We start from the raw sequence: 15,996 nt of genomic DNA, 5'->3' as shown, positions 1-15,996 counted from the left end.
TTCTCTGTGTCTCCAACTGATGTAGTGACTAGGGATGGCATCTCTCTGCTAAATGCCTGCTTGGAGTCGGTAATGGGCTGGATGAGGGAAAACAAACTCAGTTTGAATCCAGAGAAAACGGAAGCACTAGTGATAGGCTCCCCGGGCCCGGGGAGTGAAATTTTTCCACCTGTCCTGAATGAGGTCACGCTCCCTCTGAAGGATTCAATTCACAGCTTGGGAGTGCTTCTGGACTTGTCGCTCCAACTGACATCTCAAGTGGATGCGACGGTCGGAAGCGCTTGCTATCAGCTCTGGCTGATATGCCAGCTGCGTCCCTGCCTGGGCCGGGGGGACCTTGAAAGGGTGGTACATGCTCTGGTAACCTCTCGATTGGATTTCTGTAATGCGCTCTATGTGGGGCAACCCTTGTACCAAACTCGGAAGCTTCAATTAGTGCAAAACATGGCTGCTAGATTGGTTACTGGTTGCTCCAGAGCTGATCATATAACACCTGTTCTACAAGATCTTCACTGGCTGCCTATTCGCTTCCGAGCGCAATACAAGGTGTTGGTAATTACCTATAAAGCCTTATATGGCTCGGGCCCAGGTTACTTGAAGGACCGCATCTCCCCATACAATCCGCCCCGCACACTCAGGTCAGCCGGGAAGAATCTGTTGGTAGTTCCAACTGCGAAATATGTATCTACCTCGCAGAGAGCCTTTTCTATTACGGCTCCAAAAATTTGGAACACCCTTCCCGATGAGCTCCGCTCCATCACCTCCCTAGATCTCTTTAAAAAGAGACTCAAGACCTACTTCTTTCATCAAGCTTTCCCCCATGTTCACTGTTGTTCCCCCCCAGATATATGTGCATCTTGGATTGGGCCATTGGCTTAACCGGTTTTAACTTGGTTAATTCGTTTTAACTGTACCTGCAATTTACACAGTTTTAATGTTTAATCGTTACTTTATTGTTGTATTCTCAAGTTATGTACACCGCTTTGATCAATGTGGGAAAATGGTCAATAAATATTATTATTATTATTATTATTATTATTATTATTATTATTATTATTTGTGGCCAGGGAAGGAGAGGAGCAGAGAAAGCAAAAAGAGGCTGTGCGCAAGAGGGCACAAGTGATTGCAGCAGTGTTCCAGGGCAATGATAGAGGGAATGCGAAAGGAAGTCGAGGAGGAAATAGAGGAGGACAAGGCAGAGGAAGAAGAGGAAGTGGTTACCCACTTCCCAATGGTTGAAGGATTTGTTATCAATAAGGTTTATTATGTTGTTATTGTTTCTAATAATAATGATGATTGTGTCATGCATAATATCGTGCATGAGGTCAGCAGTAGAAACCATTACTCAAAAGGTGATGAGAAAAAGTACGATAGCAGTAACCAAAACGATGTATGCACAACTCCTAGACGAACGACCTATGGAAATGTATACAGGAATAAGTAGACCAAAACAAAAGATATATGATGATGTTGAATAAAATAAGTGCTTACTTGTTTGCTTAACTCGCTGCACAAGTAACAAAAAGAAGGGGGGAATGAAGGAAAGCTAAGTAAATTAAGAAAAATGGCACTCCTCTTGTTTTCCTGTAAGGCAGTTGTATAAAGCTATGCCACATAGGCACTAAATGCTGACTGCCACATCAGCAACACAAACCTGTGTGATGAATTTGTGCACGTATACAACTAATCAGTGCCTGACTTACCATGTCAAACAATAACCCATCATGTTAAAGGTCAATTGTGTGATACTGAAGAATCTCCTGCTAGTTAGACATAAAAGTTAAATCGTATTCTTCCCCTCAGGAAACTATAAAGTTAACTATTACTGAGTATACAATTATCCTACATTTGTTACTTGTTTGTCTCTGACTATAAAAAGTTTGGAACTGTGCTAATAGGCGCAACAGTTTTTCTTTAGTACTTCTTGGTGCTGAACTGTTCGCCTCAGCTGAATAAAACTTGTATTTTGCTTTGGACCAGATTTGATCTCCCCTGACTCCTTTGTGAAAGGCTCCGACCTCCATGAACCCCAGTTTCTAACAAGAGGAGATTGCAAGCACCCCCATAGCAAAGCAACCCCCCCCCCAGATGCAGACCCATAGTGATCTCCTCTGTCTCCTTTTAAGCTGTTTTTGCATTGATTCTTATGGCGAAGGGAAGTTAAGCTCAGGAAAGGAAGCTCCAAGCCCCATGCCTCCCATCTTCCTGTTTCCTGGGAACAGCGCCAACTTCCTCTCCCAAGCCAAATTGCAGAGGAGGAAGGGAGAATGTTTCCCTGGCGCTAGAACTCATCCCCAAAGCCTCCCCGCTGCCATGAGAGTGCTTCTCTGCTTGGCTGACATCAACTGAAGGTTAAAAAAAAATCCCTTCATTTCAGTCCGCATATGCTCAAATCAGCGTATACCAAATCCACGTATAACGAGGGCAGACTGTGTACTGCTTAGTTTAAATAAAGCCATTCCTTATTATACAGTTGATCCATGGGCTTGCCATCCATGGATCCAAGCATCCGTGGATGGCCACACCGCCATTAGGGACAGCCCCCATTTGTCCTGTGGTGGCATGTGCACACAGCCATGCTGCCATTCAGTTCCGTTGTCTCCAATTGCGGCCTGGCCACATGGGCATGCTGCCGTTGGGGACAATGTGGGCTTGAGCATCCGTGGATTTTGGTATCTATGGGGCGGGGGATCCAGAACAGATCCCCTGCAGATACCAAGGACCAACTGTATGTTGATTGCTCATAACCTTTGTTTCATATACCTGCTAAGTTATGCTGAGTTGTAACTGCTTACATTTTGCAAAAAGAAGTGCCAGGGACAGCAAGAACTGCTGTTTCTAGATAACATCTAGTTTCCTAGAAACATTCATTCCAAATAAACGCTTTGCTGGCATGGTCATTCAGATCTGCAAGCTTAGTGATAAAGAATTTGCAAACATAAAACACAGTTTTGCTCATGCCATTCTAGCTTGTACAGTGACTGTTAAACTACAAAAAGCTATGTCTTTTCAATAAAAGGTGTTCATCTTGTCTCAACCTAAAGATTCTCAGTAACAGCTGATGTTCCCTTTGATAAAAGAGAAATTTTGTTTATTTTCATTCATCCTGGGTTCAGGATCCATCCTGAGCTCCCCTCCATATCCTACATGGGCAAGATACGATAAATTGATATCTCATTTTAACTCTTACATCTGTGTGGAGTATCACTTTCTTGAAAGGCTGCTTGGGAAAGTATGAAGATGAGCTGTTATTCCTCCACAGCCTTGCTTTCTGCTTTTTTGGCTTGAAAGCTTGCTGCTCCTCCACATCTAACTTCCTTTACACTTTCAGCAAAGAAGAACTCCTGTTCTTTGCCATTTCCTTTAATAGATCACTGCTGGAAAGAGAAAGGCTAGTCCTCTCCAGGCCTAATGGATTGGTGTGAATTTTCTCTGGGGAGGAAAGAGGGAGGGGAAAGTGGGGAGATCGATAAGGAAAAAAAAAATTAATGTGAAAGATGGCAAAATGTATTTATTCCCCTCCTAAATATTTAAATAATTTGTGCAAAGGTCCTGTTCTTCAGGTACACTAAGTGTAATCCTAGGTATGATTATTGAAGGGTGTAGGAAAGATAACATGCAAAGTGGAGAAAGCCAGTCTGTGTTCTCTCTCTCTCTCTCTCTCTCTCTCTCTCTCTCACACACACACACACACACACACCCTTTGCCTCTGCTTCCTTTCCCCGTTCACTGTACCTTTCCTAAACAGTCCTCAAACTTTCTCTCACCCAGGAGTTTATCATACGGGAGGAATTTCTCTTAATTTCAAATGAAAAGAAAGTGGGGCCAGAACGCATTCACGCAAATTCACTAGTTCAGCGAATTTATGTGAATTTGAATTGAGTTTGAACTGACTTCCCATTGCCCGAAAATAGCTTGCCATTGCCCGAAATTGTGTGTGGTAGTCTATCACGTAATAACATGAAACACCATGATTGCGTTCGGACTGACTTCCATTGCCCAAAATTGCGTGTGGTAGTCAATCACACAATAATGTTAAACCCCGAGATTGCATTCAGATTGCCATTGGATTATACTTCCAATTTCCCTTGTCTGATAAACTCCCTAATAATTTCAATTTAACATCAAAAGTTGAAAAGCTGATAGCCCATTGATGCAAGGTTTCTCTGTGACCTGTCATCAACCTCAGTGATAAAAATATTGACAAGTATTGGCCCCAGGACAGAACCCAGAAGCACTCAACTCAAGACTTCCCTCCAATTTGATGTGACCACTTTTTTATGACCTGCTACTGTTGGTTAGCTATGTTGCACAGCCCACCTACATCACTCAGGGGTGTAAATTCCTGGGAAGATGGAAAGACTGTGTGGTGTCTGTCTCTGCCTATTAGTGAGGGAATACTACAGAAGCAAAGTACAGTATAAAGAGGCCAAAGGAAGACATATGGGATGTGTGTGTATAGAAAAACTAATGAGATGGTGGAAAAAAAGACAAAGAAAGACAGTGTGCAATGTAGTGGGGGCAAAATGGACCAGTTAATAGAAAAGGGATTTCAGTGTCTTCAAATATTCTGCAATGAGGAAAGTGCAGAATTTAGTTGCCTTATAATCCTTTTAAGTAAAATCAGGTTTTAAAATTGGCCCTTGGAGTCGAGAGTGGATTGAGTATTTCTTACCTAGAAGAACTCTGTTAATTTCTCCCTTCTGTAGGAGACTATGGCGAAGAAAATAGCCATTATTGGTGCAGGTGTAAGTGGACTAACATCCATTAAAAGCTGCCTAGAAGAGGGACTTGAGCCCATTTGTTTTGAGCAAAGCAATGACATTGGAGGACTTTGGAGATTCACAGTAAGTAAGAAGCCTTACTACTTGAATAGAACCTCATAGCAGTTTTCCTCTGTAAATCACACTCTGATCTTAATTATGTATTCATTTCAACCTGAAAATATATCCAGGGGTAGCCATTTTGGCCATGTAGCAAAGTACAATAACATCTAAAATCCATAAAATAGTGATACCTTTATGAGGCCAACAAAATGCACAATATGCATGTTGCAAACTTTCAAAGCTCCGCTGGCTTCTTCATCAGGCAAAAAGATTAATAATCATACAGGAGCTAAAAAATATGACCATATTAGTCACAATCTTGCATTTTGTCAAGATGTGGCTGTTGTCAGTGCAGGTGGTATTGGAGAGAAATTTATGCAGGGAGGCCCCTTCTCCTTTTTGGTCATTTGAGTACTCCAGGAAATAAAAGAATTTTAAATTCCATTAGCCAGACAAAAAGAGATGTTCCTCTTGATATCCAAGTTGTTGTCATCCTTTGTGAAGCTACAAGCTCCTTTGTTAGGCAGACAGCACTGAATTTCTAAAGAAGTCTTCTGTGTTTTTGCATTAGCAAACATTTTTTTAGATGGTGTTTTGGTAAAACATGCCAAATAGTGTCTTTTTAGAAAAAAATGTTTTTCCTTTGATTGTTTTATCACAGAAAAGCCAGATAAAAATAAAAGTTTTATTTATTTAGCTGCCCCAAGATTGTGGAATAGTCTCCTGGAAGAGATCTGTCTTACCACCTCTCTGGAAACCTTCAAGAGGGCAGTTAAGATGGAGCTCTTCCGGTGAGTATACCCACCTGATCTCCTGTGAAATATAGATCTACTTCCCTGTACAGGATGAGAGCATTCTGCCCCTCCATTGCTTGTGAAACTCTGTTTTTATTGTTATGTTAATTGCTATTTTTGCATTTTATGAACTTGTTTGTATTATTGTATTTTAACGGTATTATATTTGATATTATGCTGTAATCCCGCCTCAATCCACCCCGGAGAGGCAGGAAAATATAAATAATAATAATAATAATAATAATAATAATAATAATTATTATTATTATTATTATTATTATTATTATTATTATTAAATCTAATATGGTCAAGTCCTAATCCATTGGCCCTCTCTTTAGATTTCCCCTGATGCAGTATGTTACATCCACAAAATGTATCCGATCTGAATTAAGTGCTCACAACAACCAAAGTTGCTTCAGAGAAACTAGCCAATTCCCCCATGGTCTCAGACAAAAGCATACTTTCTGCCCCCTATTATGCTTATCGCATGGTGCTTGGAAGACCATTCAGAACAGAATAGAATGGAATAGAACTGTGTGTTACCACACAGGAGAATGCCGCCGATGCCGCTGAGAGTCCCCAAGCCATTCCCTAGCTGTTCCATGGCAGCCAATTTTGAAGAACAGTTCAAAATCGTCCTTTAAAATTGGCTGCCAGGAACAGTGGGGAATGGCATGGGGCTTCCGGTGGCATCGTCAGCATTCTCCCTTGCAGTAACTCACATTCACCCCCCAACCCCCTCGTTCTGTTCTATTCCATTCCCGTTCCTCCAAGTGCCATGCGATAAGCTTTTATACTTCATTAAAACATTAGAAGATCAGACTGAAGATCTGTTTAGTGCAGCATTGTGTTCAGTGTTTTTAAAAAGATAAAATGTTTGATGTTTTAAAAAAGATTAAAGTGAGTGACAAATTAAATTATTACAATATTAAAACATCATTTGTTTAAAAATAGGATGCAATTAAAAAAGATAAAAATGGGTGACAAATTGCCCATAAGGAAACCTGCAAGTAAGACATGAATAAAATTACCAATAACAAATAGTGAAAAGCATGTTGCCTCTGATCCTTCTGAGAATGCATATCCATCATGATTAGTGGCCCGGCCACAGCTTCCATATGTTCAAAGTCTTGGCTAAGTACAATAAGCACTATCATGAGGTGCCTGGGTCATCTGCCACCATGGCAAGTCACTCACTTCTGAGGTCAGAAAAAGATGCCCAACAGCAGTCAAATGACTGGGCACCTCATTCTGATCTCAGAATGAGTGGACAATAACAGTCATGCAAGGTGGCCTAGCAGGATACCCTTACAAATAACTGCTGCGACATGGGAACAGAAGGGTTGTCATTCCCTTTTTCTGAGGCTGAGAGAGTATGACTTGCCCAAGGTCACCCATCACAACAGGGAATCACAATCCAACAACATCAGAAGTCTACCTGATTCCCACCCCCAGCTTATTTGCTTAGTTATTAGAGGTTTGTTTTTATGGTTTTTATGTTTAGGAGAAGGTAGAAGAAGGCAGGGCAAGCATCTACCTTTCAGTCATCACCAATAGCTCCAAAGAGATGACCTGCTTCAGTGACTTTCCAATGCCAGAACACTTCCCAAACTTTCTGCACAATTCCAAGTTCCTGGAATATTTGTGGTTATATGCAGAGCACTTTGATCTTCTCAGGTATATCAAGTTTAAGGTAAGTTGATTTAAAAGGAGGTGCAGCTATAATTCCAGTAGACAAAGCGTGGCCCAGCTGTACAAGCTTGATGTTTAAAAGAAAGAAATTGCAGAGTACTTTAAAAACAAAAAATAAGCTAACATTCTGCCTTCCACTGTGGGATTCTGGGAATTGTGGTGCAAAACTAAGTTCTCCAAGATCTGCTACAGGTATTTCAGAGGAAGAAACTGGCAAAACCGCCTCTGAGTATTCCTTGCCTGAGAAAACTCCAATGAAAATTCATGGGGTCACCATATGTCAACAGGAGACTTGAAGGGACACACACACACACACACACACACGAGATTATTGCATTGAATTTAAAGTAAGTTATCCCCAGCGGGATAAAATCATGTTTAATTTTAAAAGCTGATGTTATTGCATGCAGCCACAGCCAGGCGTGTGCAACCCATATGCAGCCCAGATCCCAGCCATGCTTATCCAATGGCTTTTCAAAAATTGGAGCTTGCCTTTTTTGAAAAGCCGCTGGAGAAGTGCAGCTGGGATCCGGACTGCATATGGATTGCACTTGGCCAGCTGCAGCTGTGTGTGATAACACCCGCTTTTAAAATTAAACGCAACTTTATCACGTTGGAGATAAGATGCTTTAAATTCAATGTGACAATCTCCAGTGACTTAAACCTGGAGTCTCCAATATTCATGCAGGCTCCAGGTCTCCACCCAGCTCTCTATCCTTCAGGATTTTTTTTAAAAAATTAGACTAATTTAGTGCCATTTTATAACAGTATCATTTCCAAGGATACTTGTGGAATGCCTGTGGGCCTTGAAAACATAATTAAAAATAAAAACTGTGTGCTTGTGGCTCAGTGCTTTGTTTTGGAATGCATACAGAGGTCGTTCTTGGGCTGAAGGAGCATCCCAGGGGATGGATGGCAGGAAGCAAAGCTGTGTTTTGTCTGTGATTTCTGTTGTTGTGATGTGTTGCCTGTTTTGCAGTTGTGTATGCCTGTGTCTGTGTGTGTGTTTGTGGGTGGAGGTGTATGGATGTCTGTCTGTGTTTTCCCAACACTAGCAGTTTGCCTTCTGTGAAATGAGTATTTTGTTGTAGTTTGTGGGAACAAATATGCCTTTTTCTAAATGTCTTCACCAAACTGATTGACTCAGCCCCATCCGTTTCTTTTCCATGTAATAGAGCACATGGAGGTGATGGAGCAAAAAATGTTAGGTTCAAAAGAATCATTTTCTGTTTTGGAACTTAAATGTAAGTCTCCAAGCTATTCTTACAAAACTCAAATTATTATTATTATTATTATTATTATTATTATTATTTGTATCTCACTTTCTCAAAGCAGCTTACAGTCTAAAAACACAGTACAATTAAAAACTTACAAAAGTGACAATTAAAATGGAATTAAACTATTACAATATTAAAAATCATTTGTTTTAAAAAAAAGAATGCATTAAAAAGATAAAAGCACTTAAAAACCATACATTTTAAAATAATACAACAACCCCCCAGGACATTCTTCAAAAACTTTCTATTTTAAAAGCCTGTCTGAACAGGAAAGTCTTAGGACCTTATTGGACACATCCTCTCCCCCCCTCCCCCATTATGGGCACAAGAAGGGGATGCCTGGGGCCACGTGAGTCCAAGAAAAAAAAGCATTTTACTACACTCCAAAGTGTCCTCGAAAGGACCCCATTTCATTGCCCGGCAGCAAGCCATTCCCATTCAGGGCCGAGATGCATCCTTTGGCTTGAACAGAAGTTCAGCCCTGAATGGGAACGGCCTGGCGCCGGGCGACGGAATGCGGCCATTTTGAGGACACTTTGGGGGTTGGTAAAATGTGTTTTTTCTCAGACTTGTGCAGCCCTGAGCATCCCTGTCCCATGCCCATAACGGGGGGAAATGTGTCTGATAAGATCCTTAGTCTGCTGGCAGAAGGCCAACAAGGAGGCATCATTCTGGCCTCCCTGGGAAGGGAGTTCCATAGTCAAGGGGCAGCCATAGAAAAGGCCCTCTCTTGTGTCCCAATCACCCATGTTTGCAATAGTGATGGGACTGAGAGAAGGGCCCCTCCTGAAGATCTCAGAACCTGGGTCAGTTCATACATGGAGATACAGTCTGTCAAATAGCCTGGACCTGAGCCATATAGGGTTTTATAGGTCTTAACGAGCACTTTGAATTGTGCCCAGAAACAAACTGAAAGCCAGTGGAGCTGTTTCAACAGGGGCATAGTGTGGTCACTGTAACCTATCCCAGTTAACAGTCTTGCTGCAGCTCTTTGGACCAGCTGAAATTTCTGAACACTCTTCAATGGCGCCTCAAATAGACTGCATTACAATAGTCCAAACATGATATAATCAAGGCATGCACCACCAAGACCAGATCTGGGATCTCAAGGAACAAATGCAGTTGGAACAATGAGCAAAAGAACTCCTGATCACTGCAGAGTGGGGTTCCATGTTCAAAGCTGAGTCCAGGAGTACCCCCAAACTGTTAACCTGCATCTTCAGGGGGTATGTAACCCCATCTAACACAGGCTAGATCCCTATTCTCTGATCTGCCTTCTGACTGGCCAGGATCACCTCTCTTGTCCACTCCAAATGTGCACATGAGGAAGTAGGCTGAAGTCAAAGAAAACTCATGCAACCAATTTCTTTCTTTCAATTAGTCTCAAAGGTACTACAAGATCCCTTTGCATACTGATTTTCCAGACGAACGCAGCTATGCCTTTTTATCCTAACACTATTCAGATTGACTTATAATCAGACAGAAAGAATGACCCACAACTATTTATGAATCTATCTACATGGGGAAGGGGGTATTAACGTAAAATCTTAATCACACGAAAATTATAAGCACATTGGCCAGGTCCAACGAAAAATTAAGTCTGTCTAACAGTGTACCCTGTGTGCAGTTTGCATGATTGCTCTTTTCCTTGCAGTTTTTCTCCCTCTCCATGGGGTGGGGGTGGGGGACAGAGTGTTTTACTCCCATAAATCAGTGAAATATTTGGAAGAAAAGTGTTTAAAGTTTAAACCAAATATCTTGTCAACAGCATCCCAGATGTTAAGTGCTCAATCTAAAAGCCTGCCTGAATGGTTGCAACCTGCTAAGAGGCACTAAGTAATCCAAGGGTATTCACCAGGCAGGCCCAGCTCCATCAGGGCTAGCCTGGAAGAAGAGACTCCTCCCTCCGTAACTGTCATCTTCCTGCCTGCGAGGGAGTTGACCAGGCAGGCACAGCTCCATCAGGGCTAGCCTGGAAGAAGAGACTCCTCCCTCCATAACTGTCATCTTCTGGCCTATGAGGGAGTTGACCAGGCAGGCCCAGCTCCACCTGGAAGAAGAGACTCCTCCCTCCATAACTGTCATCCTCCAGCCTGCGAGGAAGTTGACCAGGCAGGCCCAGCTCCATCAGGGCTAGCCTGGAAGAAGGGACTCCTCCCTCCATAACTGCCATCCTCCGGCCTGCGAGGGAGTTGACCAGGCAGGCCCAGCTCCACCAGGGCTAGCCTGGAAGAAGAGCCCTCCCTCCAGTCCATCTGCCTTGGTCCAGGCCTCAGAGGGAGAGAAGAATCCTGGACCTGATCCCCCCCCTCACCATTCCCTTCTCCTTTTTGTCATGTCTTTTTAGATTGTAAGCCTGAGGGCAGGGAACCGTCTATTATCCCTTCTGTTATAATCCTCCTGGATTCCCAGTGATTGGGTGGCATATAAATAAAATCTATTATTATTATTATTATTAAAAGAGCTGGCAAATGTAATATTGGAGCCATTGGAAATGATCTTTGGGAACTCCTGGAGAACAGGAGAAGTTCCAGCAGACTGGAGGAGGGCAAACGTTGTCCCCATCTTCAAAAAGGGAAAAAAGAGGATCCCAACAATTATCATCCAGTTAGTCTGACATCAATACCAGGAAAGATTCTAGAGCAGATAATTAAACAGAGAGTCTGTGAACATCTAGAAAGCAATAACATAATCACAAAAAGTCAACATGGGTTTCAGAGAAACAAGTCATGCCAGACAAATCTAATCTCTTTTTTAAATAAAATTACCAGCTTGTTAGATGAAGGGAATGCTGTGGATATAGTATATCTTGATTTCAGTAAGGTCTTTCACAAAGTTCCCCATGACACTCTTGCAAACAAGCTAGTAAAATGTGGGTTAGACAAGGCAACTGTTACATGGATTTGTAATTGGTTGACTGACCGAAGCCAAAGGTTGCTCAACAATGGCTCCTCTTCATCCTGGAGAGAAGTGACCAGTGGGGTCCCACAGGGCTCTGTCCTGACCCCAGTGCTGTTCAACATCTTTATCAATGACTTGGAGGACAAAATTGGAGGCATACTTATCAAATTTGCAGATAACACCAAATTAGGAGGAACAGATGACAGGATCAAAATTCATGATGACCTGAATAGACTAGAAAGCTGGGCCAAAGCTTAACAAAATGAACTTCAACAGGGAGAAATGTAAGGTACTGCACTTAGGGCGGAAAAATGAAATGCACAGATATAGGATGGGTGACACCTGGCTGAATGAAACTACATGTAAAAGGGATCTGGGAGTCCAAGTGGACCACAAGTTGAACATGAGTCAACAGTGTGATGCAGCAGCTAAAAAGGCCAATGCAATTTTAGGCTGCGTCAATAAAAGTATAGTATCTAGATGAAGAGAAGTAATAGTGTCACTATACTCTGCTCTGGTCAGGCCCCACCTTGAATATTGTGTCCAGTTCTGGGCACTACAATTTAAAAAGGATGTGGAGAAACTGGAGCATGTCCAAAGGAGAGCGACTAAAATGGTGAAGGGTCTGGAAGCCATGCCCTATGAGGAACTACTAAGGGAGTTGGGGATGTTTAGCCTGGAGAAGAGAAGGTTAAGGGGTGATATGGTAGCCCTGTTTAAATACTTGAAGGGATGTCATATTGAGGAGGGAGCAAGCTTGTTTTCTGCTGCTCCAGAAAACAGGACCCGGAGCAATGGATGCAAGCTGCAGGAAAAGAAATTCCATCTCAATATTAGGAGGAACTTCCTGACAGTAAGGGCTGTTCAACAGTGGAACACATTCCTTCAAAGAGTGGTGGAGTCTCCCTCCTTGGAAGTCTTTAAACAGAGGCTGGATGGCCATCTGTCGAGGATGGCCATCTGTCGGGAAATTTGGATTTCCTGCATGGCAGGTGGTTGGACTGGATGGCCCTTGCAGTTTGTTCCAACTCTATTATTCTATGATTCTAAGTACCTAAGCAATAAAAATAGAATTTTAAATTGAATGCTTGCTCCATTACTTCATTTGCAAATAACCATATCTGAAAATCCTCACACTTCAATAAGAAGCTGGCATATTTCTTGGCTCATAAAGAGAAATATAAATGGATTAATGGGGGAGGAATCCCACATGTTTAGCAAACAGCAACAAATAATCATCATATTCCTTCCTACTTGGGAAGAAATAGGCTCTCTATGCCTTGAACACTTTACCTTCAGAAAATCAGGGATCATAAAATAGTCATACCACAAACAAGGATTTTTTTCAATGAGACCAGATGTTACCTTCTTTCCATGTCTTCCCATTGGTTCTTCCATCTCCCCTTTCCCTTACTATGGAAAACCAGTTAAAGGATGGAATAGTTGTACAATGCCTTTTGTCTGGTACCACTAGGATCCCCACACACTCACAAACCCAGTCCAATTTGGAAGTGCTTGTATAGTAATGGTCTCTTTCTCTTACTTTGCCACAGACCACAGTCGTCAGGATAGAAAAAAGCCAAGATTACTCAATCAATGGTCAATGGACTGTGGTCACTGAAAAATATGGAAAACAGGAATTCTTCACCTTCGATGCCATTATGATCTGCACAGGCCACCAGAATGAAGCATATATCCCAGTGGAGGCTTTTCCTGGTATGGCTTTTTTTGGGGGGGGGGTGAGAATGTATAGCTTAACAAATGGTTGGAAAATTTGAAAGTATTTCAATTGTTTCTTCAAAAGTTTAAAAAACCACACAGCCTGAGTGGACCCTTAAGGTCCAGAATTGGTGGTGGATTCAGGCAAGCAAATGTATAGGCAAATGAAGCAGCTGCCTAGGGAAACTGTGTCCACCTGGAATACTGTGCCCACCTCTAGGAACCACAGTTCAAAAAGGATGTTGAGAAGCTTCAGCATGTCTGGAGGAGGGTGACCAAAATGGTGAAGGGTCCAGAAACCATGCCCTATGAGGAGAGTTTAAATATTTGAACAGATATTGAGGACACAGCAAGCTTGCTTGTGGCAACTCCAGAGAATACGCCATGGAGCAATGGATTCAAAGTACAGGAAAAGAGATTCCATCTCAACATTAGAAAGACTCTGGACCTTATCACATGTGTGTGTGTGTGGGGGGGGGGGTTGCAGCTCAGATCTGCAGTCACTCCTGGTCTAGCAATGCAAAGCGTGATGTTTTTACACACCAGATCCAGAGTCACTCTTGTCTAGCAATGCGAACTAAGGTTAAAACATGATGATTTACCACACCTGGTTGCCTTTCTGTTGCCCTTCCGAAATGAGGGGAAAGCTAAGTCAGTTCTATTCCAAGCGAGTCACATGATGCGGATTCAAGCAAAGCGGAGTGAGTGCACATTGTATTACCACACCGGAGGGTTCAACAATTTGAATCAGCACCCTTGCACATGCTCAGTGGGGCTCTGGACGCTGTCCTCCTTCCCTGCCCCCTCCTTAGCTGTCATCCTTCATGGGGTGAAGAAGCAGTGAGAGGATGATGGGATAGGTCGCTGGGGGTTGCTGAGGCCAGGTTTGGGATGCAGGAGAAGGCAAGGGATGATGGGATAGCTCACTGGGGTTTGCTGGGGCCAGGATCGGGATGTAGAAGGCAGGGGATGATGGGATAGCTCGCTGGGGGTCACTGGGGCCAGGATTGGGATGCAGGAGAAGGCAGGGGATGATGGGAATGATGGGATGGGTTGCAGGGTGGCAAAGGGAGTGAGATGACATGAAGGAGGAGGAGGGGGATGATGGAGCAGGACGCAGGGGGCCAAGGGGGGTGACATCGGAGTGGTTTTCCACACCAGATCAATTCGCAGTGCAATCAAAATGAGCCTGGAAGCAAATTCTGTGAAGTCACTTTTTTGTGGTTTTACCAAAATGAGGGTTCACTTTGGAATCACTGCAGAAGCACCTCTCAAGGAGCTCCCATAGAAAAGAATGGCGTCTGATAACACATTCACGTTACGACATGAATGCGCATTGCTGGAAGTGCAGTCATGTTGGAACTGAGCCGGAAAATCTCCAAAAAGCTCCGTGTGATATACTCCCAGTAAGAGCTGTTCAGCAGTGGAACACACTCCCTTGGAGTGTGGTGGAGTCTTCTTCTTTGGAGGTTTTGAAAGAAAGAGTGGATGGCCATCTGTCAGAAATAATAATAATAATACTTTTATTCAATCAGTCAATCATTTATTATTACAGCATACAGCCAGTACAAGATAAAATACAATAACGATGACCAAACATCTGTATAAACAATACACTCAACAAACCTTCTACAAACAGGTACAAATATCAGCAAGAAATCTAGAATAAAATAAAGCTCATTGCCATGTGTCAGTTAGCAAGGGAATTTAGAAGAGTTATAAAAATATTATAAAAGAGTTTCTTTAGCATAACATTAAACAGTCACCTGTCAAAGTATCCATCCATTATGGAGTGCTTACTAAAGCAGAATGTAATGTTAAAGAAATAGTAAAAAAAATGATAAAAAGATGTTCTGACGGTACTGTACACATAAAGACTGGCATGGTCAAAGAATTTATAAAATGAGTAGGAACAGATAACATAATAGCTGAAATACTAAGAGCAACTATAGTCATTTTTACAAGGATTACTGTGTCTGTTTTAAAAATCTTGTACGAAGAATAGCAGCTGCAAGAAATTTAGCAACTATGCTAGTTACATGTTCACTGCAGTCTGCTAGAAGGTGGTCCACCTAAAATTTCTCCTGTCTACTGGGTAGCTATTTAATAATGGGAGTTATATAAAAAGTACACTACAGGTTTCTATATAGATGGGACAACAAAGAAGAACATGACTGATTCAACTTCATTCCATCTCATCCTCTGCCACCCTGCCACCCATCCGATCATCCCCTGACTGCTCCTGTATCCCAATCCTGACCCCAGTGACCCCCTGCGACCTATCCCATCATCCCCTGACTGCTCCTACACCTGGATCCTGGCCCCAGTGACCCCCTGTGACCTATCCCATCATCCCTTGACTGCTCCTGCTTCCCGATCCTGGCCCCAGTGACCCCCTGTGACCTATCCCATCATCCCCTGACTGCTCCTTCATCCCAATCCTGGCCCCAGTGACCCCCTGCGACCTATCCCATCATCCCCTGCCTCTTTCATCACCCCAATCTAGCCCCCTGTGACCTATCCCATCATCCCCTGCCTCTTTCATCACCCTGATCTAGCCCCCAGTCACCCCCTGCAACCTATCCCATCATCCCCTGACTGCTCCTTCATCCCGATCCTGGCCCCAGTGACCCCATGTGACCCCCTGTGACCTATTCCATCATCCCCTGACTGCTCCTTCAGCCTGATCCTGGCCCCAGTGACCCCCTGTGACCTATTCCATCACCCCCTGACTGCTCCTTCAGCCTGATCCTGGCCCCAGTGACCCCCTGTGACCTTTCCCATCAT

General features: G+C 43.0%; 1 protein-coding gene across 2 annotated transcripts in view; it reads left to right on the top strand.

The window, feature by feature from the left end:
• Positions 1 to 4,442: 4,442 nt before the first annotated feature.
• LOC121927535 (dimethylaniline monooxygenase [N-oxide-forming] 2-like) overlaps positions 4,443 to 15,996 on the top strand; it is a 53,665-nt gene continuing 42,111 nt past the window's right edge. Inside the window, exons 1-3 of one of the 2 annotated variants that reach the window (XM_042461221.1) lie at positions 4,443 to 4,847; positions 7,125 to 7,313; positions 13,044 to 13,206. In XM_042461221.1, the coding sequence (XP_042317155.1) occupies positions 4,716 to 4,847; positions 7,125 to 7,313; positions 13,044 to 13,206 (484 nt within the window). In that variant the 5' untranslated portion in view covers positions 4,443 to 4,715. Of the gene's footprint in view, positions 4,848 to 7,118; positions 7,314 to 13,043; positions 13,207 to 15,996 lie in introns of both variants that reach the window. The other variant, XM_042461222.1, reaches the window with a different exon arrangement.

Source organism: Sceloporus undulatus, chromosome 4, assembly GCF_019175285.1.
Source record: "Sceloporus undulatus isolate JIND9_A2432 ecotype Alabama chromosome 4, SceUnd_v1.1, whole genome shotgun sequence".
NCBI lineage: Eukaryota > Metazoa > Chordata > Lepidosauria > Squamata > Phrynosomatidae > Sceloporus > Sceloporus undulatus.
The sequence above is the reverse complement of the archived record's forward strand: the minus strand, read 5'-3'. Positions and strand labels throughout refer to the sequence as shown.